General features: G+C 44.5%; 2 protein-coding genes and 1 long non-coding RNA gene across 8 annotated transcripts in view; 2 read left to right on the top strand and 1 right to left on the bottom strand.

Moving 5' to 3' along the window:
- The window catches only part of LOC100542090 (myosin heavy chain, skeletal muscle, adult-like), a 39952-nt gene extending 27227 nt beyond the window's left edge, over window positions 1-12725 (top strand). The window contains exons 28-39 of the mRNA XM_031556286.2: window positions 257-453; window positions 1057-1240; window positions 2092-2257; window positions 3048-3172; window positions 7557-7865; window positions 7953-8156; window positions 8234-8359; window positions 9487-9657; window positions 11232-11336; window positions 11417-11512; window positions 11899-12033; window positions 12411-12725. Coding sequence (XP_031412146.2) covers window positions 257-453; window positions 1057-1240; window positions 2092-2257; window positions 3048-3172; window positions 7557-7865; window positions 7953-8156; window positions 8234-8359; window positions 9487-9657; window positions 11232-11336; window positions 11417-11512; window positions 11899-12033; window positions 12411-12425 — 1833 coding nt within the window. The 3' untranslated portion in view covers window positions 12426-12725. The remainder of the gene's footprint in view (window positions 1-256; window positions 454-1056; window positions 1241-2091; window positions 2258-3047; window positions 3173-7556; window positions 7866-7952; window positions 8157-8233; window positions 8360-9486; window positions 9658-11231; window positions 11337-11416; window positions 11513-11898; window positions 12034-12410) is intronic.
- On the bottom strand, window positions 3937-24518 carry LOC146543048 (uncharacterized). Its single transcript, XR_014887435.1, has 4 exons — window positions 23788-24518; window positions 15095-15200; window positions 11334-11467; window positions 3937-4988 (listed from the first exon to the last, which is right to left on the bottom strand). It is a non-coding gene; the product is annotated as an uncharacterized LOC146543048 (long non-coding RNA).
- GAS7 (growth arrest specific 7) overlaps window positions 23930-25703 on the top strand; it is a 120829-nt gene continuing 119055 nt past the window's right edge. For 3 of the 6 annotated variants that reach the window (XM_085240173.1, XM_085240166.1, XM_085240165.1), the window contains exon 1: window positions 24158-24467. In XM_085240173.1, the coding sequence (XP_085096299.1) occupies window positions 24285-24467 (183 nt within the window). In that variant the 5' untranslated portion in view covers window positions 24158-24284. Of the gene's footprint in view, window positions 24468-25703 lie in introns of all 6 variants that reach the window. The other 3 variants (XM_085240164.1, XM_085240168.1, XM_085240167.1) reach the window with 3 other exon arrangements.

The following is a 25703-nucleotide window of genomic DNA, read 5'->3' as shown; positions in this document are numbered from 1 at the left end:
GTATTTACTGTATCTTGCCCTGAAGCACTTGGTGCTGCTGTGTTTAAGAGGCAGTGTCCCAAACTGAACAAAATGGCCTGATCTTGATTAAAACTATCAAGTCTGAAACACAGAGTCCCAAATACTGTTGAGTTTTCTCCTTCAGTTACCCTAGCAAAATGGTCAGTGAGATGTGGAATTTTTATCAAAATGCAATAAAAAGGTCCAGTCAAAAATTGTTAATGTTTTGACAGTTTGTATAATTCTAATTATACAGGCCAAGAATGCCCTGGCCCATGGTTTGCAGTCTGCCCGCCATGACTGTGACTTGCTCCGGGAACAATACGAGGAGGAGCTTGAAGCCAAGGGTGAGCTGCAGCGTGCCCTGTCCAAGGCCAACAGCGAAGTGGCCCAGTGGAGAACCAAATACGAGACGGACGCTATTCAGTGTATGGAGGAACTGGAGGATGCCAAGTATGTGGAGGGATGGTCTTGAGCAAGCAAAAAGATAATTACGTAAAAATATGAGAAGGAATTGGAAGAAACCAGAATATGCTTATAGTGGGAATATGCGCAGCATTGTGCTTTGTAATGTGTTGAGAGTGAAAAGGTGAGGGAGAAAAAAGAGTTAAAGGAGAAGGAGTGGATATTTGGGAGAGTCTCTGTGGAATGCAGAATTCCAGTGTATTAGCTATGGAGTTCAACATAATTGTTGAAAAATCATATTCTTCACACTGCCAAATACAGAAATTGTTTCTGCTTCCTCCTCACCTTGGTGTAGTCTACCCCTTAGATGCTCTTTTTTTTCTGCACTGATTCCATCACACATATCACCTTTCTCCTAGATTTCTGAGGAATCCTCTTCCCATGTTACCTGCATGTTCATATCTCTTTCTTTGTGTTCTCCCAGCCTATGCACTACTCCAGCATTCTTTGTGATCCAAGGCTCCTACTCATGCTCTCTGTCCATAATATCACAGCTTTCTATGCTGGCACTCTACTGTGCCGAACTCCCTTCCTGTCCATTTCCTAAGAATGAATTTTCCTTTTCTTAGTGCTGCTTGTCTCATCCTGCAGAAAGAAGCTTGCTCAGCGCCTGCAGGATTCAGAGGAACAGATTGAGGCTGTCAATTCGAAGTGTGCTTCACTGGAGAAGACAAAGCAGAGGCTGCAGGGGGAAGTGGATGACCTCATGATTGCTGTGGAGAGGTCGAATGCAGCCTGTGCAGCTTTTGATAAAAAGCAGAAGAATTTTGACAAGGTTCATTCAGAAAGGCTACTAGATATGAACATCATAAAAATTTGATAGGCCAGACCAAATTCTAAAAGTATAAGAGTTCTGAGCTAAACTAAGATAAATTAGATTTTATCTAAAGCAAAACTGTGGTAAGAAGCACTTAACACAACAAATAGTAATGAAAATGTCACAGTAACCCCAGGTAACCACGCAGAATAAAATAACTTCTGATAGTTTTAAAAACACAAAGTTTTCACGAGGGAGATTGGGAAGCTCTCTATTAAATGGAAGACCAAGCAGAATGAGAAAGTTTTCATATGCATACTAACAAGCCCTGACTTCCAGTACCTGAAGGGGGCTTTAAGAAGGAAGGATACAGACTCTTTAGCAGGGTTTGTTGTGATAGAACAAGAGGAAGTGTTTCAAACTGAAATGGGGAATTTAGGTTGGTTATAAGAAAAAATATATACATGATAAGGGTAGTGAAGCATTAGAACTGATTGCCCAGAGAGGTGGTGGATGTCCCTCCCTGGAGACATTCAAGATCAGGCTGGACCAGGCTCTCAGCATTTGATCAAGCTGTAGATGTTCCTGTTCATTGCAGGGGAGTTGAACTAGATGACCTTAAGAGATTTCTGTGATAACAATTTTATGACTTTTGGTTGATGCTTGTCTGCCAGCCTTGAGGGAAATTTAAGTAGTTACCACTGAAACAGCCACAGTACATGTATCAGTGAATAGATTGCAGCGATCAGTGCAAAGCAAAAGTTCGCAAGACAAACCACGTCCCTTAGGTTCTTATACTATAAACGTGCAGGGACAGGTGTGTTGTAAAATGGACCATTCTTGTGCACTGATAGTTCTTGTCATTCTAGGTCATGGCTGAATGGAAGCAGAAGTACCAGGAGAGTCAGGCTGAGCTGGAAGCTGCCCAGAAGGAGTCTCGCACCCTTAGCACTGAGATCTTTCGGATGAAGAATGCCTATGAGGAAGTGCTTGACCAGGTTGAGACTGTCAGACGGGAGAACAAGAACCTTCAGCGTAAGTTCAGATCTCTGTCAGCTGGGTTCCACAATTAACCCAGAAGTGCTTCTATGTTTCTGGTACACCGGAGCTTTGCCTTTTCCCAAGCTTTTGTTTCTTATGGTTTTCCCACACTCAGGCTGCGTGACTTTCTTTTCTGTTCAGATGATTACAAGGTCACTTATGAGCACATGCCTACAGCTCATGACAGTATTCTACTTCTTGATGGTTTCTAGTGCTATCATTCTATTTCCCCTGCTCCACACCATTATAATCCCATTCGTGGGTGGGGACCAAATTAACTAAATCTGCAGAAACGATGATGAAAACAGATGCTCTTTTTTTCAGACCACTTCAATCACTGCCATTAGAAAAAAACTTGGAGGGTTGTTTTCTATTTCCTGATTGGAGCACTGAGCAGCTGTGGCACAACAGATTGACATTTAATAAGTGAACTAACTGTGTAAAGCAAACAGAGTTCAGTTCTTTTATGTGGACCTGAATGTTCCCTGGGGAGTATTTTAGAATAAAATCAAACTGGACTGTCTCTGGAAATGTAATTTCAGAATCCAGAAGTAACTGATTGCTCCCTGAGCTCTCTCCACTTGGTTCCCCTCATTTTTAAAATTGTACACTGAATTGGAAATAGCAAGTAATCAGAAATAAAGACTGCACATGATACAAGACCACTTCTTCTGACGGTCACTTCCTAGCATATTATTACCTCTTCCATCATTCCCACTGCAATTGCAGGTGCCAATGACAACATTATTTAAGATGAACTCAGTGTGCATTTTCTGTGTTTCAGAGGAAATTTCTGATCTTACTGAACAGCTTGCTGAAGCTGGAAAAGCTAATCACGGACTGGAGAAAGCAAAGAAGCAAACTGAGCAAGAAAAATATGACCTTCAAGCAGCATTAGAAGAAGCAGAGGCAAGTGTCTCAGTAGGAAGGCTTGTTTTCAGAGAGATCATGGATGGAGAAAATTTGGAGATGATATACTCCTTTTTATCCTGATAATGCCGTGAAGGTCCAGAATGAGATCACAAACAGAACAAGTAACAGGGACTGCCCCTCTCCTGCACCAGTATGGCACAGCTTGTTGCACTATCATGAGCAAAAAACTCAGTCTAAAACTGAGCTCATTTTGCACTACTAGCTTGTTTTGCTCTTCTGAAAAGCTACAGAAAGGTCGTTTGTGTTTCAAAAATCTGACAATTTTTGTTCCTTAGTCAAACTGCTCTAGGCTACTCAGAGCCTTGTTTAACTGTTCCCTGCAATTTCCAAGGAAGGAGATTTCATGGTAATTCTGGACAACCTTTGCCCTTGCTGCATAGAATCATAGGATCATTAGGGCTGGAGAAGACCTCTAAGATCATGTAGTCCATCTGCTCTCCTACCACCAATACTGCCCACTTAACCATGCCCCTAGGTACTATACCTACCTTTTGCTAAAACACCTTCAGGGCTGCTGACTTAACCACTTCCATAGGCATCCTGTCCTAATGCCTGACCACTCTTTCTGAGATGAAATTCTTCCTAGTATCTGTTGCAAGAGGGCATCAAGCTCCCATGCGGGTGTGGCGAAAGAGATGTGGACTCCTTCGCTGGTGAAGAACAAAGGACTTTTATTGTAGGTGCTTAGAGCCCTTTATATCGCACAACAGAATAGGTTACATGTAAGGGCTAGGCGCCTTGTGGGTGTTTATGTCCGGCTCAAGTTATTATTGAGCTTTATCACTCATTAGCAATACGACGGTCATCTTTATCCCACATATCCCCCTTCTCTATTAATAAAATAAGAAGCGCGTTTCAGAAACAATTCTAGAATTAGCAAACTCAACACACTGAACAAACGATGGGCTCTTTAGAATACCAACAATAGTTTACGTTACCCAATTCCCAGTGATTCCAGTCCTCATGATTTCTTAGTGAGACAACTCGACAAACAAGGTGTGACTTGATGGCGAATGTTCAAACTGCTGCTGGTAGTGCAGTGATCATGTTACAGCCAGCGCTGAGATGGCTGGCTCACCCACCGTGCGGGTACCCATCTCGGACCTGTTCCTGTTAAGACACAAGCACAGTCTCGGCCCCACGTTATCAACGAATGGAGCCCTTCTCACTGACTGAAATTCAGATTTTTTACCATAACCTACGTAAGCTCTTTCCTTGACATGAGTTAAAGCATTTTGACCAAAATGCCTGTAAACTGGGGGGCCCTCTGTGTCCAACGGTTTAAAAATTAAGAACATAACATGCTTTAGCTATTCTTTCCTGAGAGGTCATAACTGCACTCCCCCTTTTTTGTTAATTAGCAAACTATTACCACACTATAAAATAATAGCACTAATTATATTAGTAACATAGTCATCGTAACTCAGTCACAGCCTCAATTGATTACACACTAAACATAAGAGTTACATAGAAGGTCACGATTTTTTGAGTCGATATAGGCATTTATTTTAGACAATTCCATAAGTGGGAAATGGCAACTTTCTACGCTAATGTATTGCTACTTATTGACCCCTGAGAGATGGCAAACCACCGAAAGGAGAGAGAAGAAACACACTGACAGTGGATGCGATAGGCAGTGCCAGCAGGGCATCCCCTTCTTCAAAGTGCGCTTTTCCTTTCTCACCCATCGCGGAGTTTTTCCTGCTTTTGTTCTTCTCAGGGTCTGCAGGATTTTTTCCACTTCTGCTCCACATCTGCACGGTCAGTGCATGATACAGAGCCCAGGTGCCTGCTTGCAAAATAGAAGAGGCACCCGTATCAGAAAACAAAACTCTTCACCCTGCTTCCCCAGCTGCTTTCAGTCCAGTGGGAGTGAAACTCCCCCTGAACCCTTCCAGGCTCTCCCTTACCTCTTCCCTGAGGGAATCTCTGGGTCCTCAGGCCCTGTTCTAGTGCAGCAACAGTAACAGCTGCTATTGTTCTTCCCAATTTCCTTACTTCCCTGCTATCTCTGTTTCTCAATCAATTTTTTCAGATCCCTCACCTCTTTTCTAGGTAAGGACATCCCTGTTATATCTTGCTCAACTCTGCCTTCCTCAGCCTGTGTTTTTGCCAAACCCTTTTCACTTTCCAGACTTTCATCATTACAGAAATTACTAACATTATATTTCAGTTTCACCCCCTCCCCAGGCTTCCAGTGCTTACACTGGGATACCAGGTTTCCTTAGATCTCTGCAGATAAAGGCTATTCTCACCAATGTTTTGTTTTTGTCCCCATTCGCACTTTCTTTACGTTCTGATTACAAGCCGTAGCAGGAGGAGCAGTGCGGGGGATGAATACATCAAATACAAATGCTGGCTCTTATCTGCTTTGGCTAGAGCAGATCACAAACTTTAGTATTTCTAAGTCTCAGTTCTTCCTCAACCTTTTTGCTGTTGTTGTTGTTGTTATTGTTTGTTTTTCACAATTCCACTATTCGTACCTTCAATTACACTTCCATGTACCATTAATAATTCCACCTCCATATAGCATTAATGTTTACACATCCATATAGCATTAACTTACACTTCTGTATGCTGTTAACAATTACATTTCCATATACCATTTACATTTACACTTTCATATAACATAAACATTTAACAATCACAAAGACAATGACAATAACCAGTACAGTTTATCCTAAGGATTCTTCCTCTCCCCCAAGTTATCAGTGGGAACAGGCCTTCCCACTGACCTGATTCCAGACTCTTTATTGGTATCATAGTTTTGCCATGAATATTCACTCCTTTGCTGGTACAGAACAAAGGACTTTTATTGTAGGTGCTTAGAGCCCTTTATGCCGGCCAACACAACAGTTTTCCTGTGCAACCAAGTCTGGTTACATGTAAGAGCTAGGCGCCTTGTGGGTGTTTACATCCGGCTCAAGTTATTATTGAGCTTTATCACTCATTAGCAATACAACGGTCATCTTTATCCCACAAATATCTAACTTGAACTTCCTCTGGTACAACTTGAGGCCATCACCTCACCTCTCACCCTATCATGAGCCACCTGGGAAAAGAGGATGACCCTCATCTCACCACAACTATTTCTCAGGGAGTTGTAGAGAGCAGTGAGGTTTCCCCTGAGCCTCCTCTTCTCCAGACTGAACAATCCCAGTTCCCTTAGCTGCTCCCTTTAAGACTTGTGCTCCAGACCCCTCATCAGCTTCATTGCTCTTCTCTGGAAACTTTCCAGGGTCTCCATGTCTTTCACATAGTGAGGGGCCCAAAACTGAACAGAGCACTCTGGTGGCCTCACCAGAGCTGAGTGCAGGGGAACAATCACCTCCCTGTTCCTGCTGCCTACACTTTTTCTGATACAAGCCAGGAGGCCAATGGCCTTTTTGGTCACCTGGGCACTGCTGGCCCACATTCAGCCAAGTTTTGACCAACACCTCCAGGTCCTTTTCCTCCACGCAGCTTGCCATTCACTCTACCCCAAACCTATAGTAAAGCATGGGGTTGTTGTGACCAAAGTGCAGGACCTGGAACTTGGTCTTGTTGAACTTCATCCTATTGGCTTCAACCCAGCAATCCAGACTGTCCAGATCCCTCTCTGGGGCTTTCCTACCCCAAGGCACATCAACATCTCCCCTCAGCTTGGTGCATCTGCAAACTTACTGAAGGTGTATTCAGTCCACTTGTCCAGGTCATCAATAAAGATATTAAAAAGGACAGGCTCCAGTACCAACCCCTGAGGAACGCCACTCGTGACTGATCACCAGCTGGATTTAACTCCATTCACCACGACTTTCTGGGCCCAGCCCTCCAGCCAGCTCCTTACCCAGCAAAGAGTGTACCTGTCCAAGCCTCAAGCCGTAACTCCTAAACAACTTATCTAGATGCTATATTCACAGGAAAAAGGCTATATGGAAGGGGAGAATGCCCATACAGTTGCCGGGGGTTCTCACCTTGGATGGGACTAAGTGCAGCGTCCATAAACAGAATTCAGTGTGAAGATGCAAGTGAAGGCAAACTTCTACTGAGCATAACGCTTGGCTTTCTTGTCAATTTAGTGTTTTCATGTGTTTTGTTATCTCCACAGTGTGAACATAACACTCAGTGTTCAGACCTTGTGGTATTGGAGGCATTTTTCTAAGCAGTCTTGTTACCAAATTACTGATTAGTATGCAGCTAAGGTATAATAACTCCTGTATATAAGAAGAGCAGTCTGCTTTTTCAGAGCTAGGCCTTTTCTAAAGTTGTACAGTAAGACAAACACATCTGTGTTACTAACTGTGAAGTGTCAAAATTTTGCATGGGCATTTCTCAGCAATGAACATTTCAGAGACAAATAATATTATTTCAACACTACCAGGTCTCTTTAGAACATGAAGAAGGAAAAATCTTGCGTGTTCAGCTGGAGCTGAACCAAGTGAAGTCAGGTGTTGACAGAAGGAGTGCAGAGAAAGATGAGGAAATTCAACAGCTGAAGAAGAATCATCAGCGGGTATTAGAGTCTATGCAAACCATGTTGGATGCTGAGATTAGAAGCAGAAACGATGCTTTAAGGCTGAAAAAGAAGATGGAGGGAGACCTGAATGACATGGAGATACAGCTCAGCCGTGCCAACTGTCAGATAGCAGAGATACAAAAGCATCTCAAAGGCATGCAAGGGCAACTCAAGGTAGGGATCTCAAGGGCATCTGTCCAACAAGGTCTTTGACACTCGTTCTGCTTTCCTCTGAGTCTCACCGTGCCTTCAACTTCAAAGGATTCCCAGCTCCATCTAGATGATGCTTTGAGAGAGAATGATGACTTGAAGGAACAGCTTGCTGTGGTAGAACGCAGGAATAATCTGATGATGACAGAACTTGAGCAGATGCGAGCTGCCCTCGAGCAGACAGAGCGAGCCCGGAAAGTTTCCGAGCAGGAGCTGACAGATACCAGTGAGCGAGTGCAGATTCTCCATTCTCAGGTATTTGTTTTATAATATGCATGTTGGACTGGTATGAAATGGGATGGGAATGACCTGTCCTTGGACTGTCCCAACAGAACACAAGCCTCCTAAACACCAAGAAGAAACTAGAAGTGGACATTACTCATCTACAGAATGAAGTTGAAGATAGCATTCAGGAAGCCAGCAATGCAGAGGAAAAGGCAAAGAAAGCAATCACAGATGTAAGTACTTTTGCTTGCCTCACTCTATTTTATACTATTGCAGTGACATTTACACCTTAGAAAGGCAGCAGTGAGGTGAGAGAGAATTGATTCTTCAACTTAGGAACAGAAAATATTAGTGACACACAAGCCCTCCTACTTGCACCTTTTGCACAGCCTCTGCTCTATTGCTTGCTGTGGAAGAACCTTTCAGTCAAGTTAATCTACTCATGTTCTGCTAGCAGTCTATACTGCAAAGGCATCCCATCTCCTCTTCCCAATACTCACATTCACTTTTGCTTCCTGGATAGATGTAGTAGACAGCAAAAGCCAGATGGTGGCAAAATTGAAACAGGAAAAGAGTATTTTGGACCAAGTCCTATCTAGATATTGCAGAAAAACAGGAATTGAAACTAAAATCATACATGCTTCTCTATGTAAGAAATATAAAAAAAAAATAAAAAAGGATAATAGAAATGTTTAATTTAAACAAGGAAACTGTTCATGGCATCAAAAGAACCAAGTCTTAGAACTATCTAGAAAAGGTATATGAAAATAAAACAGAAAATGCTTACTCTCTTGTATCATGTTGTGGCACACCTGAAGCAATGTGTGTAGTTGTGATTCCTCCATAGTAAGAGTTCTCTAGGTTCTCTTTTGACCTCCATACCCTTTTTGTGAAACAGTAGTGACAGCTATCCACCCCATAGTCGGATGAGCCCAACAGACACAAGCTCTTCGTTGATGTTCAGGAGAACCTTGGAGTCATTCCATTGATAAAAGCTGCTTAAGAGTCTGGATGTCAGGCAGACTTAGGTACCAAACAGTGATATATTCACAGCCAGCAGAGAGCTTGTTGGTGATACTTCAAGATGCCACTAACTTCCACTTTCGTTTAAAAACTGACTCCTTTGTCATTTGGCTGCCTTATTTTTATTCTTGTTATCAAACCCTGCCCAATTTCCAAGACAGAGTAGCTTCTGAAATACAGATATCAAGAAATTGTGATTCCTTATATGACAGACTCTTAACACAATCATAGGCAGTGTGGAGAGTCATTTGTCACTGTGAGCATTTCTCCCAAAGAGGACACAGAACTGCCAGTGATGTGGAGATGTATTCATAACAAAATTGTGCATTACAACCAGGCAGCCATGATGGCAGAAGAGCTGAAGAAAGAGCAGGACACCAGTGCTCACTTGGAGAGAATGAAGAGGAATCTGGAACAAATGGTGAAGGATCTGCAGCACCGTCTGGATGAAGCTGAGCAGCTGACATTGAAGGGTGGAAAGAAGCAACTCCAGAAACTAGAGGCCAGGGTATGCTGGAGATGGGGGTAGACTAAGGTCAATGTCTTTAGCTGGATCTTGGCTGCTAGAATCTCTTGGAAAGGCTACAGCAGGGATCTCCATCAGATTTGATGAGAGTTACACTTAGTGAAGTGTCGCGCTGCAAGTAAGGATCTTGAGAATGACCTCATAAAACCTGATTGAAATGGGCAAAATGGTGGCAGACGAACATCAGTATAGGCATACATCTAGAGAAAAACAATTTAAAACATATTTACGTGGGGATGAACTTGGAACTGGCACTACAGCTCAGCAAGGAGAGGTCTTAGTACATGATGGGTCTTAGAAACTGTGTTCTCAGTGTACAGAGGAAGCAGAAAGCTAAATTAAAAAAAAAAAAGAGATGGACTTTATTAGGAAATGCACTGAGACGACAGGTGGAGAGTATCACTTGCCACTGTGTGTACATTGTGCAGTTCTGGTGTCTGCATCTCAAGAAAGACCTATAGCTTAAAGAAGGACCCATAGTTAGAGAAGTATCCAGGGGTGAGAAATTTTGATGAGAAACACATAAGGCTAGGACTCTTCAGTTTAGAGAGGAGATGGCTGAGAAGAATGTGATCAAAGTTTACAGAATCATGAAAACAGTAAAGAAGATGAATTTGGGATGGTTAGGAATCAAAATACAGTCTTTGATTAGACAAATATTAGAAGTAAGGACATATGATGTAGACCATGTGACCCTTACTCAGAAGTTAGTTTAAAACAAATAAAGTACTTTACAGACTGGGCAGTGAAATTCTGGAACCTGCTGCCATAGGCAGCTGGTGGAAGGTTCAAAGAGGGATTAGAAATCAGTAGGTTTATAAGCTCAGGGGAACAAGTACAGATATGCCATCTGAAACCTGTAATCTAATGTCTGGAAGCTGGGCAAGTGTGAGGAGAGTAGACAGCAGCCAGTTTTGCCTGCTGTCCCAAAATAGCAGCTACTCTAGACACTCAGAGACAGAGCACTGGACTAGAAGAAACATTTGCCTGACCCACTGAATCAGTCTAAAACTACTTATCTTCCAAGATACAGCACAGTTGATGGGGAGTTAGGTGTTCTTGATTTTGAAATGTAATACATGCAGAAAAGGAAAATAATTGGCATCCAGATTTGACTTACACACACTGCAGGACAGGAATAGAGCTGTGGGAGCCCTCATCAAATGGGTAGTTGCAGGCTATTTACAAGGTTAAACTGGATTTGAAAATTACAAATGAAACATTTATATTTCCCTGAACTATGTGAACAAAACCCTCCTTCCGCTGTTTCAGTTTCTTCTTCCCTTACAGATTTAAGCCTAATTTTGGTTAAGGCAGCCCCAGGTATACAAAGCTAAGTTCCCTGTATAAATAACTGTAGACTCACACATTACATCATTACTCATGTAGAGTGGTAAGCAGATGTTAGCTAGTCTAACCCCAATAAGCTGCTGTAGGAAGCTGCTCTGCACTGCCACTTTCTCTGCAGGCCTTAGTCCACAGAACCCTGGGTCCTGCAGCAAGATCAGCAGCCATTCCTGGCAGCTTCCTGTCTTTATCATGGTACTGTGTTTCAGATTCATGAGTTAGAAAATGAGCTTGACATTGAGCAGAAGCGAGGAACAGAGTCACTGAAAGGTGCTCGCAAGTATGAACGAAGGCTGAAGGAGCTCACTTACCAGGTATTACAAATCCTCTGTGTTCTTCTTTATCTTTTGTATTCTACATGCATCACCTTGGTATTAATTTTCACTTCCCACAGTCTGAAGAGGATAAGAAAAATATTCTCCGGCTCCAGAACCTGGTGGACAAGCTGCAATTAAAAGTGAAAGCATACAAGAAACAGGCTGAGGAAGCTGTGAGTACAGGACTCTTTAAGTCCTTTTGGACCCTGGGTGAAGATTTCCAAAAAGCCTAGATAATTGAATACTCAGTTTGATAGAGCAGTGGTGGTCATTGCCTTTGAACAGTGTTTATTTTTAAAGAGTTCTGACACAGAACAGAGTGGACACAGTTGTAGTTATCCTGGCATTTTCACACTTCTGGAACCACACCAGACAGTTTTCCCAGTGCTCAAGTTGTTCATAGTAGTAGATGGAAATGCACTGAGAGCTGGTAATGCATGGATGGAGCTGTGAGGTTAATTGCAGTAGGTGCCAGTGGAATGGAATGGGTGCATAGTATTAATTGGAACAGGGCAGTGCCAGGTTGTGTGCATGGCACTGAAGGAACCATGACTTCTAGGAGGAACAGGCAAGCACTAATCTCTCCCGATGCCGCAAGACCCAGCACGAGCTGGAAGAGGCTGAAGAACGAGCCGATATTGCTGAATGTCAGGTTAACAAACTGCGAGCCAAGAGTCGTGACACTGGAAGACAGGTGAGTTGGAGTGCTGCAGAGAAGGACCCTTCCTGTGCATTGGGGGCCGCAGAGATCTCTGCTCAAACACCTGGCAGCCATGTTTGTTGTCTGTTGCATTCTTCCAACTCTTGTATTGGAGTGTCATTGTGAAGGAAGGCCAGAGTTGGCATTTATTCAGAACCAGTGGTTTTTGAAAACCTGTTTGTGCCTCCCAAGATAGCAGTTATAATCTACTGTAAGAAATCAGGGCTCTCATCAGAACTGGGAGATAATACTTTTTTGCCGGTAATATGGCATAACATGTGCAACATTGACAGACCTGAAACAACCCCACAAGTAATTCTTTTACACCAGTAACTTGTACATTATCTTCCTTCTTTTTTTTTTACATGTAGAAATCAGAAGAATGAGGTCCCTGAGAAGCACTGCAGCAAGCTCCGTGACACTATACACTTCTATTCATGCAACAGATATTCATTACCTGCTTTAAATCTCTTTGTGTGCATGTAACTTGGCTTTGATTGCTTCATTCTTAGTCAACCCTAAGTAGAAGCTGTCAGAAATAAAAATAAACCTGCATGATGGTAAGGACTATCGCTTTGTAAGGAGGTTGACAGTGTTTGTGAATGGATGGAGCAGACAGGCAACAATTACGAAGTATGGGTCACATCCCATTCAGGAAAAGGATACCTGAGGTAATGGGAAACATCCACGGTTTCAACTTTGATGCTTTAAAGAAATTAACAGTTAAATAGGAAAGAATAAAGCAAAAATCTCTCTGTAAGGTTGTAGCAATGCAACTAACATTCTCTTGTCTGCCTTAGCAACCCAAACAGTTCTGTGGGAAAGCATCTGCTCCATGCAGTGCCTGTACATCGCTATCTGCTGCACATGTGTGGAGTACAGTCTACTGTGGGGTACAGGCTTGTGCACTGTGAAAGAGGAAAAGGAGAGTGGCTACACACAGTATGGGGATGCAGAGGGTGGAACTGCCGTGTATGTGAAGCATGGAGGGCGGCTGTGAGCAGCCCAGGGCAGAAGCAGGGGCAGGCGGTCATGCAGTAGGACTTTCCTTCTCCTTCCTTCGCAGGACTACTTAGTGTCACTGCTCCTCCATCCTCATTTCATTCCCAAAGATGATGGGCTGCATCCTTAGGTGCAGCTCAGCACCTGCAGGGCATCCTGCACTGTGCTCTGGGCAGGGTCTGGATGATCAGAGTTTGTCGTGAGACCTCGGCCAGCCTAGAGAGCCTGTGGCTGCTTCCATGGCCTTGGTTTCCCTGCACCTGCTTTGGACTTCTCTAACACAGCAGAGTTGTGCTCTTATTGCCTAGCACCACTCTGGTACCCTGGGATCTGGTGCCCTCTGTTCTGGGTAGATGCCTTACGTCAGAAGAGAAGGGCCATGCTGAGCCTGCCTTGCCCAGTGCAGGTCTTAATTGGGCTGCTTGTCATTTTATTAATATCAACCCTAAAGGGATCACTTCTTGGAATCATAGAATTGTTTCTGGAAAAAAACAACAACGAAGATGTCCAGGAGACAATGTGCTGGTTGGAGCTTCAGATTTTTCTTTATAAAATGCCTCCATGTTCAATGGGAGCTTGATTTTGTGGTGTTCATTAGGGTTGTTCATCTGAGTGCCACTCAGTGTCCTTGATCAGTGCTGTCTTTCATTTTTGTTGTCAGTCACAAGTGCCACCACCACACCCAATGAGGTTCCTACCTCTCCTCATTTGAATTCAATAATTAGCAGCCTGCTGTTCTCCTTTGTGTTCCTTCCTTCTATGCCATTCCTTTTTCCTTTTGCCAGTTCATCTGTGGTAATTGTTCTTGTACCATTGTGTTCAGTTTGTGCCTCTGCCATCCTCCTGTGTTTTATACCCTGTCATCACTGTTGACTGTCACCCATATGCCTCCTGACTACTCACGGGCCAGCTTGTACACTGCCCTGTTGTGCCAGTTTCAGCTCCCTGGTGTTTTGTCTCCTAATGCCCCATCAGATGATGACCTGTAATTACTGTCTGTCAAAACTATCTCGTGTTCCTCTGCTCCGTGGCTATCTGCAGTCATTGGCTCTGGCTTGGATGTTCTTCAGCACAGCATTTTTTGTTGTTAGGGATATATGTGGACAGTCTCATCACAAATACAGCAGTCTATGACTTGAATTGTTATTGAGTCCAGCCCCCTCTACAATGGCAGTCCTGCCCACACTTGCACACAACATGATGCGGTTCCATTGTACAGCTAGGAGTCAGGAGTCAGCCCCATCAGGGCCACATCCATCCCAGGCAACAAATTGCTGTGGCAAGCACAGTGCTGGCAGACAAATCAGAAGATTAGCAAAGTTTGCTCTTTTCTTAAGAACAAAACTGTTCTCATACTCTCATTTGTATGTAAAGGAAGAAAAATGCAAAGAGGAGAAATAGCATCTGCACTGGAGTTTTGTTCTGCAGGAGTGTTTTTAAATGCTATTTTCTCTTTATCATGATGAGACCTACAGGCATGTTTGTAAAGCTGAAAATGTCTTTCCAGTCCCAGAAGCTTCTAAATGTGCAGTGTTGCCATGAGATCTGTAAAGCCCCCTGTGTTCTTTGCTTGTCCCAGTATAGCAGGGAGGGAGAGGTGACGGGATGAGCAGACACGTGCATTACTCATGAGACAGCACCAGCTTTTTCTGTGCTGGCCAGTAGTAAGAAGGATCATTTTGTGTGATCAGCTGTCTCTCTGTGGCTGTATTTCAGTAATCAGTCTCTTTGGTGTTTCAATCATACATTAGCATCAGTAATTGAAGAGCTTCATTCCCTGGCTTCCTTTTGTGAGCAAATTTTATTTATTTCTTTAAAAGCAGGAAGCCTACTATTGTTCTTTCAGTTTCAGTAGAGATGGTTCACAGGTAGTGTGAGACATACTTAGGAAGTAAGGAGAGACTCTTTATTTTAGAACAGTAACAGAAAAACTTAGTAAGGAAGCTGGAGTTTTGTCATATCTCAAGGTGTACTAGGGGTAAATCTTACTACTTTGCCTATCTGTGAAGTCAGAAGGAGGATTAAAAACACACCGTGAGCACACAAAACTTACCCCTCCTAGGCATGGTGCCCGCTCCACCTCTGAGGTCCTGGGAGAACTGATGGCAGTGGTGTTCATTCCAATGGCCCCCAAGATTCTTTCAAGCCTGCAAGGACTTCTGTGATAAAAAAGGGTAAATCGTGAGAGTTATAGCCTATTTGCTTACATCTGTGATGGACATCAGACCTTATGCAGCTCTAAAAATATTTTGCAGAAAACGGGGACTTTCCAGGCATGAAACAGTACTCCCGTGTGCCACCATTGCTCCCTATATGTATTATCAGACAAAGCAGAAGGAGACTGAGTGGCCTTTTCACCTCATAAGTTTGGTCTAACTGACCTCATATGATTGCTCTAGTTCTCTGAAATAATCCTGTTATATTTTCTATCTGGGATAGAACAGCTCCTGCATCAGAGCAGGCTGAGTACTGACTGGCTAGAGTGCAGCTCTGCTGAAAAGACTTTGGGATCCTCATGCAAAACCAGCTGGATATGTGTTAGCAGTGCACTCCTGCAGTGATAAAGCTAACCAGTCATTGGATTGCATTGAAGTAGTAAGTACTCAATAAGCATGCAGGTGGTGGAGGGATGTGATTATTCCCCCGAACTTGACACTGATGAGGCTGCATCCGCAACACTGTGTTTAGTTTTGTGTCCTCCCATTGTGAGTGATATCAACACACTGGAAGGAATTCAGCAAAGACACTCAGTATTATCAGTCAGCTGGAACAGATGCCTCATCAGGAGATGAAAAGGGAATTAAATTTCTTTGGCCTAGACGAGAGGAGTCTTAGAGACTATCTGACTCAAAACTAATACTGCTGCAAAGGAGAATGCAAATTAGATATATCCAAGCTTTTCCTGCAAGTGCACAATGAAGGGCCAAGTGGTAATGGTCTCATGTTGTAAACCAAAGTTGTTTTTTGACAAAAGGAACACATTATTTACCATAAGAGTGATGCTGCCCTGGGAGGTACTGCCCAGAGAGGTTATGGAATCTCTGTCCCTAGGAATCTCAAGGATTGGCATGGGCAAGGCCCTGAGTTTTGAAATTAGCTCTGCTTGGAGTAGGAAACTGGGTTGAAGACCTCCCATATTTCTTCTAAAATATGTTTTTCACTGATTCACTGAACTTGCTAACCCAGCAGTAGCTTTCTGCTGTTTGAAGACTGATGGATTCAATGAAAAGACTGGGAAATACAGGACAGTCAGAACAATGCAGCTAGCAGGAAGGGTCATGACTGGGGAAGAATAGCAGAGATGGTCTCTCAGACACCACTGAGTGAGCCATGAAATTACCTCCTGCAGCCTGTAAGTGTCCAAGGCGATGACTCTGGGTAAAAGAGTTACCCTTTTTCCCTTGTGATATTACAGTATAGATTTGTAACGCCCATCTTTGAAGATATTCAAAAGCCATCTGGACATTATCCTGAACATCTGGTCAAGCAGGTTTAGGCAGCCCTGCTTTTGGAGTAGACAACCTCCAGAGGTCCCTTCGAGTCTGAACCATTCTGCAATTCACTGAAGCTGATGTTATGTCTTGATTTTAACATCTGGCCAACTCTGGCCACCAAGATTCACTCACATGCACAGGAGAATGTTTCCTTTCCCATGTTAGCATCTCTGACCCTTACTTATTACCTAAAATCTTAAAGAACTTTTAAAATCTAAGATTAAAACTTGTAATTAAAAATTTAATCTAACTAAACATTTTAATGTTGTGTGCAAGTATCCTGGATGTAGTCTATGTATCTAGTTTGACAGTGTGCCACAAACCAGAAATTTACCCACTAGCCAGAGCAGCTCATTTGAGTTTCAGAAACTCTTCTTTCTTCTCTCCCACACACAAGAGACTTACTGAGAAAATGTTCTAAATATTTCTTTCTTTCACCTATTTCCAAAGTCCCCAGATTTGCTAGGTATGGGAAATGAAGGCCATGGTTATTAGAATCATTGAATGTTATGACTTGGAAGGGACCGTAAAGACCATCTAGTTCCAACTTTCCTGTGGACCAGGTTGCCCAAAGCCCCGGCTAGCCTGGCTTTGAACATCTGCAGGAATGGAGCATCCACAGAATCTCTGGGCAGTCTGTGCAGTGCCTCATTATACTCTTGGTGAAGTATTTCTTCCTTATACATATTCTACGTCTCCCCTCTTTTAGTTTAAGGTCGTTTCTTGTCCTGTCATTATGATCCCTGAGTGTTTTCAGTTTAAAGCCATTTCTCTTTTCCCATCATAACACTCCCTGATATAGAGCCCTTCTCCATCTTTCTTGTAGGCTGCCTTTAAATGCTGGAAGGCCACTATAAGGCTTCCCCTGAGCCTTCTCTTCTCTGGGCTGAACAACCCCAACTCTCTCAGACTATCTCCATAGGAGATGCTCTATCCCTCTAAGCATTCTTGTGGCCTCCACTGGACCCACACCAACAGGTTGTCAACAGTTTATGGGCTGGTTCGGCCCGGTTCCGTGACTAGAAGGGCGGAGGGATCCGCGGATCCGCGCCCCCGGAAAAAGAAAATAGGGGACCCCGAAATAATTGAAAACAGTGGCAACAATCTGAGGTAAAACAAAGTAATTTCCTAAATATGGTATCAACAGAATTTTATAAGGAGAGAGAATATGAAATTGATGGTGGATCGGCCTTACCACAACGCTGAGAAGAGAAGCGCAGGCAGAGAAGCGCAAGCGAAGCAGTGCAGGCAAAGAAGAGAGCATCAGGTGACCTTGCCAGGAGTTATATCTCCTCGCTGACCGCAAAGCCCCCTGGGGAAACGTAGCTCTTCTTCTCCTCTGGACAGGCACCCGGAACTTGAACATCAGCAGTCAAACCCCCAGTGCATTGCATGATGTTATGATGTGGAATACTGATAATGAAAAATCATGAAACCATGACACAGGTCCATGTCCTTCCTATGCTGAGAAATCCCACAGTTGACAGCAGGATTGCAGGTGGGATCTCACAAGAGTGGAGAGGATGAGGAGAATCTCCTCCCTTGACCTGCTGGCCACTCTTCTTTTGATGCAGCACAGGATATGGTTGGCTTTCTGGGCTTCAAGCACACATTGCTGGCTCATGTTGGCTTTTTCATCCACCAGTACCACCAAATCCTTCTCTGCAGGGCTGCTCTCTATCCACTTGTTGACGAATCCTCATCCATATTTGTGATTGCCCAGACTCGGGTGCAGGGCCTTGCACTTGGCCTTATTCTTTGATACCAGTATGAAACACTCCTTTGGACAGTCCCAATGACCACCTTCACAATCCTTTGGGCAGCTCCAGGTCTAAGTATAGCTTGTTGATTGCAAAGAACAGTGACCCTAGCTTTTTCCTGCTCACCCACTGCAGTTTGCAGACATGTAGAGTAGTCTGGAAATATAAGAGAAAGGTCTGGAGGTGAGGGTTAAGAAAAATTTGTGAGGGAAAGAGTTGCTAGGTGGATCTGCGCTGGAAAACAGAGCAAAGAAAATGTTGGTTACAAGAAGCAGTGCAGTTTTGGGTCTTTGTTAGAAGGTTTATTAAAGAGGGCAAGCAGTGGACTTGCAGTGCTGATGTGTACAGTTTACTGCCAATCTGTTGTTTGTAAATGTGTGTCAGCAACAGCATATTTTAAATATTAAAGTCGTCAAGGGAAAACTAATGCTGAGTTTTCAGGAGTTTATGGGATTGAATTTTCATGTTCAGTTCTACTCAGGATGAACACAGTTTTTTGCCTAATTCTTAGAGACTTTCCTGTATGAGTCATTGTTCATGAGAGAATAGCAGCTTTATATATAGATGGTTGCAGAACAGAGTCACCATTGAGAGGAAAACACTAGGACATCTATGTCCTGCACATATAGGCATACACATATTTAGAGATCAACAACTTTATCCACAGAAAGCAGACAGTCAGTCCTGTTCAGCATGTTCAGGCAGAATATCTGCTCTTTCAAGACATAGGAAATCCCTGATAGGATTCAAGTCATGAGCAATGCATGGTGAAAAGGGAACTTTAGTGTCAGTGGAATATCAACATTCAGGCTTGCACATCCAGGAGGATTTGGGCTGGAGGACTGCCTGGCTGGATTGCTCTTTTTAGCTGGCTAGAAGCCTGGCTCTCCATGGGATCAAAAGAAAAGCTCAGATGCTCTGGGACCCACCAGGCTGTTGTAGATGATCTGGCAAGTCCAGATCACATCACTAAGAATTATACTAAACCAGAGAGAAGGATATTTGAAGGAAGGTTTATCTGCTTTCATCAGAGATCTCTTGGGATGTTTTCCTGCTTTTTCCAATGCTCCTTCATGTGATCTCAGAGAAGTTCCTTAAGATGCTTAAAGTAGGTGAATCATGGATGTGCATGTACACATCTCCACATGTAGGTAACTTTCAGTTCAGTACTTCAGGTTTGGACATCAGAGCATCTATAACAGTATGAAGGTCAGTGTGGGTGAGTTATGCCTGTGACAGTGGGCCAACACTGTCATAAATGAAACAGGCAAGGGACAGGTTCCAAAACTGGAAAACCTGTCTACAGAATCATATGGATACCAAAAGTTTTCATGGTCTCTGACAATTAATACCTAGAATAATGAAAATGAGCCATTATAAATAGAAGATAGCATTTCTCAATGGGGAAGACATGAACTATAATTTTCAGGAAACTGAGAGGATGTTCAGCAGAAATAGCTTTCTGCACGGGTCCCTTTTCCTATTCTTCTGTTATTAGACATTACTGGAAACAGGATAATAAATCAGACAGACCCATGGTCTAACCCATAACTATCTGCCTTATGGTCTTATATAAATGCTAGAAACTGAAATCCAAATGGCCATAGTTTGACTGTTACTGATCCCTAAACGACATCATTCATAGGTAATGTCTTTCTTCCTTTCAAGGGCTTTTCTCTTTTACATGAAATAGTTAAACTTTCAATAAAGATTGGCTTAAAATTCTGGTTATAGAGTTCATCTGGAGGAAGAGAGGAGAAGGTATGTGCTCTAATGAAAATAAGTGCTCAACAGTCGTTGAAGTGGTCTAGAGTCAGATCCCTGTAAGTATTCTCACCACTGTGAAATGTCCTAGTCCTTACCCAAAACATATGCTTCTTGCACCAAGAGGAATAGCAGCAAGACAGACTGGTAGAAGCTCTCTCCTGGAAGTCTGTAACCAGCTGATGAGAGCACATTTCTGTGACTTAGATATTCCAGAGCCTCAGGTAGAGGCCAGAATGCTGAACTGCTGGAGAAAAGGCATGGCATCAACATTTCAAGTAAGAGGTTTTGTGACAACAGGGTGTTGTTGACACCTAAATCGGAGAGTCAGTTGTGAGTCACATTCATATGACCACATATGTCCCTGCCATGTAACAGGGTGGGACCTGTCCCGCCTCTCCACAGGGAATATGATGACTGTGAGGAAGCTGATGTTATCAGAACAGTTTGTGGTTCTCAACTTGTTTTCAAGACAGGAGGGAAATGGAAGCAGTCAGCTCTCCAGGTGAATTATTGTGGCAGGCAAATCCAGTTTAGTCTTAGGTGAATCACCACAAACTTCGTTCATTGCATATCACTGTCCCTTTACAGACAGAAGCTGCTTATGTCTGACTCTAAAATAGTAAGTACAGCCCTGGGCACTGTTAAGACACAGATGACTAAACGTGCTCTGGAACATCACTACGTTCAGCAGCAGCCATGGTCAGGCGGTGCTGTGAACTCCAATCCTAATTGCGGAATTAACTACGTACACGAGGAGTTCCAAGATCAACAAAGCCATCTGAAACGGGGCTACATGCAGAATCAAAGGTAAAGCCAGTCTGTATCTTTTTTTTTTTTTAAACTGTGTTCAAAACATGTATTTAGTCATATGAATATGAGTCATGAGTCTGACTCCTCTCCCTGGAATGTTTAAATTCCTGGACGCCTGAGTTTTCAAGTGTGGTGCTGCAGAATATCTGGCTTAGGAGGTTCCTACGCTGCAGTTTGGTGGATGATGGGAGAGTTTCCAGGGGAAGCACTGCTGTATATTATCCTGCTGTTTCATTCCACCCCATGTATTCTCTAAGTTGCTTTCGGAAACATTGCTGACTAGACTACATTTTGTTCTGAGCTCATGTATCTGTTCTTATGTCTTGGTGTTCAAAGCACTGAAAATGGTCCTTTCTCATAAAAAGCTATAGCATTTAAACATGTTAAGAAGTGTATCTTTTCCATAAAGGCTCAGAGTGTTTCCTCTCCAACAACAGAAGTAATTTCTTCTACATAATTAGATTACAAAGATCATTTAAATACCCAGTGCTATATGTGGCCTCTTTTTAGACTCTTCCTGTGCTGATTCTTGGCCTCAGGAGATCTGGTGCTGCTGTGTCTTGCAAACAGGTAAAGCCAATCAGCTATTCACATGATCCTAGTCTGTCATGACTGAAAGGCTCTCCCATTCCAGCTCTGTTATGTTGAGCTTTGCAGGATCTTTTCAGCAAAGACAGCAGGAGCAATTAAGCTCTTTTCCATGGGCTGGAGAGATTGTCAGATGCTGTTTTAAAGAAACAAAATATTGATCATTTCTACTGCTGTCAGGTGCAAGTATTCTTTCAGTTAGTGCCATGATGTTGTTAGGTCCTTCTTGAGGGAATCTGCCTATCTTGTTTTAGTGGCATCATTTTAAGCTCCAGGTGCAATCTATAAAATCAAGCCAAATATGAGTTAATTTATCTCTGGATGACTATAAATGAGGCTTTCTGCAGTATTATATGAAGTTGGCTTTTTCCCACTCACCAGCAGCATTTCAATTTGATAGGAAGTTAGAAATCTGAACTTGAGGTCTTCATACTACAGCTTTTGGTGGCAGAGAGAAAAAGGCCCTCTTGAGGTGAAGTTCATCCCATCCTAACGGAGAGTGTGTTCATGTGACACTCATTCTAGAACTGTCTTTTCACCGCTAATTGAGAAACTGCCCCAGATCAGATGACAGAGTGTAACAGTTGTGACAGCTCAGGAAATAAAATCTGTAGGGATCTCACAGCCAGAGGTATTGTTCAGATTGCTCAGTCGGACCTGCGGAGCACCGGCTGGAGAACACCTGCATCCTGACAAGGTGCTTTAACAGAGCTGGAACAGATGATAGAAAACAAGACTGAATCTAAAAGCTGATCACTGCTCTTGCTGCTGCATACCTTTGGAAATGGCTTCTTTATCTTCCATTCACTGACTCTGGCTCTGATGTGTTATATGAAAATGCTTTCTATGCCGGTAACTTCTTTTCCCTACAAGGATCACAAGAATAAAGACAACACACAATGCAAAAGCAAACATAGATATAAGCCTTCAATAAAAGCTGCTCTCTCTGCAAGAAGTAAAGGCATTCTTCACATTCAGGTGAAGAACCAGACATATCTAAAGAGAAAATGGCTGTGTAATTATCTGCAAATTGAAATGATTGCTTGTGGGACCTGTTCGGAGAGATACACTTCCATTGACTGAAAGGGATCCTCTGTAGTGAACAGAGCCCTTCTGTTTACAGGTTGTATGTTTGTACATAGCCAAAATGAAGTTGTATTGATAGATTCAGGGGAAAAAAAGTAAGTATGATCTTAATGTTTACACTGGGTCTTGTCTGCTACTACATGTAAAGTCCTGAAAAGCTGAACTGTTTCAGGACTAAATACCCACTGAATGCTTTCTCGCTGATAAAGTTTAGTGATGGAACATATGCCCCTAGAAAAAGAGAAAGAAGAACAAGCTGGAAAAGCATAAAAATAGCAGAGGAAAAAGAGAAAGAATGGTACTGTTAGAGAATTCTGCTGTTAGATGTACATGGATATATGCCATGATACTAAGTCAATTGCTTTTTGCCAGACGAGGCACAGCTGGTGTGCTAAGAACACATAATGGATCATAGTTCAATAGTTATGAGAGAAAATGCTTTTCAAACATGATTTTAAGCAATTTACCACAAATTCAAACAATCCAAAATAGAATTGTGAATGGTGTCCCAAAGTAGCTGAAAGAATAAGAGCTCTGCTCTGATGGCTGCTTATCCCTGCTAACTGAAGGACGCCTCTGCTGAAGGTCACCTTCTGAAATGCTAGCTGATTGCTCAACTTCACAGATAAGGTACCACTATTTCTTAAAACTCCGAAGAAAAGAGAGAAGGAAAAATTGTCACATGAATTAAACCCTGTGCAGCCCCAGATGAGGAGACATGCATGTGATGGTCCGTGATGGGCACAGGAGGCAGTCTGTTCTGAATGTGCTCCTCGTTCCTATGCACTGATTGCAAAGCATGAACCAACTGAAAGAATAAATGAGGCTAGTCCTTGAAAAAGGATGCAGAATGGGCGCTCACAGCCAAAGTCAGACTCACGGTGGTGTCACAGGAGTGTGACACAAATGAAGGTGTCACCACGTGGTGTGCCCCGTGCACACACAGAGGTGTCTCACATGTGTGACTCGCACACACTAAGTGCATGTGGAACAAGCGGGGTGCTCACTGAGTGCCACAGACACACACTTGGGATGTGTCACCCACACCTGTGTGTCACTGTTGCAAGATGAAGGGGCTTGTGGTTTGTTATATTTATCCCAGTCCCATGAATTAAGACTCAGAACAGAGTTAAGATGTTGACTGAGCAAGGGTGTGCCTTTATTTATTCAAAGATGGGCGAGAGATACCTGTAACACTGAGCTGTGTGACACACACTCACGTCCCTCACACAGATACTCACCTGTACTTCATGCTGACCCGTACATCGCTCCTGTACGCCACGCACACACCTGTACATCACACAGCCGTATGTCGCTCACAGCTGCACACAGCCCCGGGTGCGTCTGGCGGTCGGGCAGAACGGCTGTCCCACACAGACGCACCTCACAAGCGCACGGATGACGTCACGTGCGTCACACACACCTCTTGGACAAGCGGTGCCTCACGGACCTGTCACGGCTTCTCTCAAAAGCGCGCACTCGGCGTCACCGCGGACACGCGCTGCTCCTGACGGCCGCACACCCGCGGTCCCGCCGCCCTCCCTCCCGCTCTCCGCCGCTCCGGGGGCTCCGTGCCCGCCCCGCCCCTTTTCCTCCGCGCTCAGCGTGCGCCGCGCCCCCGCAGCGGACGGAACGGGGCGGGGCGGGCGGGGTGCGGCCCTCCCGCAGCCCTCGCTCCGCGGGCGGGCGGCGGCGCCCCGGGCGGGCGCTAAGCGGGGGCAGCGCCACTGCCGGCAACATGTCGGGATCGCGCTGCCAGACGCTGTACCCCTTCTCCGGGGAGCGGCACCGCCAAGGGCTCCGCTTCGCCGCGGGGGAGCTGATCACGGTGCTGCAGGTGCCGGACGGCGGCTGGTGGGAAGGGCAGAAGGAGGACGGGCTGCGCGGCTGGTTCCCGGCCAGCTACGTGCAGCTCCTGGAGGTAGGAGCGGGGCCGAGGGGCGGCGGGGCTGCGCGGGTGGGAGCGGCGGCCGGGCCGGGCCGGGCCGGGCCGGGGCACGGAGTGCTCCGCAGCTGTCCCATCCCGCTTCCACTGCTGGCAGGACGCTACGCCGGGACGCCCCGTGCCCAGAGCGGGCAGCGCCCGGTGCGATCGGTGCTGCTGAGCTCTGCTTCGGAACGCGGGCTGCTCCGGACGCTTCTGTTTTTTCGCTGTTGCTCAACGGCAGCAGTCGGCGGAGGAGACGATACAGCTCCCGGCGGCCATGCGTGTCGGCCGAGTGCTGGGCGAATGCCTCCTGCGCCTCTCCTCTTCCTTTCACTAAGCATCTCCTGGGCTGGTGCTATGGAAGAGATAACCCAGATATGTCACTTCTGCTGCAACAGCTCCCAGCTGGCAGGGCACCCTGCCAGTGCGTGTGGTCTTGCCCAGAGCACCTTAGGGACCCGAAGGCTGTGACCTCACCACCAGGATGCCAGGAGTTGCTGTACCTCCAGTTGTCCTCACAGCCCTGCAGCTCGGGCAGCAGTTCCATTCCCACAGTAGTGCTTGCTCCCCTGCTGGCTTGTTATTTTCTTTTCTGTGCAAAGAAGACACCATCCAAGTGTAAAGTTCATGTCTGCCTTCACAGTCTTTGCATTTGTGAAAGTGAAATCTGCAACATCCCTTAGCACTGCCAGAATCTGCCATGAGCCCATCAGCCCTGCTGTCTGTGCTCTGGTGTCACTCAGTCAGGCCATGGGCATGGTGCTGCAGTGAAGCAGTCAACAGCGCAGCGCTTCTCAGTGACCTCTGCCTGCCAGGTTTCTGCTGGGATGCATTCCCTGCTGGGCTGTGTGTGCCCCAGGCTTTCCCCTCTGGGACGTGAGGAGGGCAGGATGCACAGCGCTGAGCAGAGCCGGACCGCCAGGTGCCTGCAGAGCAGTGCTCTGGGAGCAGGATGTTTGCCTGTAGATCTGCAATCACCTTTCCATTTCGCCAGTCCAAATGAAAAAAAAAAAATCTGTGGTGTTTCCATGCAGTTGCTGTTGCTCATTCTTAGCTATTGTACAGGAAAGCGGAGGCAGAATTTCCCCACTCAGCATTACAGCAGTGAGGCCGGGGACTTCTTTCTGCCTCTGAAGCACTTGAGAATTTTTGTGCTATAGTTTAGGAGTGTGGGAGTCCATTTGTTTGTCAGGTTTGCCACCTACAAGATCATTTACTGAGATACGTGAA

This window comes from Meleagris gallopavo, chromosome 20 (genome assembly GCF_905368555.1).
Source record: "Meleagris gallopavo chromosome 20, MGAL_WU_HG_1.1, whole genome shotgun sequence".
Classification (NCBI taxonomy): Eukaryota; Metazoa; Chordata; class Aves; order Galliformes; family Phasianidae; genus Meleagris; species Meleagris gallopavo.
The sequence above is the reverse complement of the archived record's forward strand: the minus strand, read 5'-3'. Positions and strand labels throughout refer to the sequence as shown.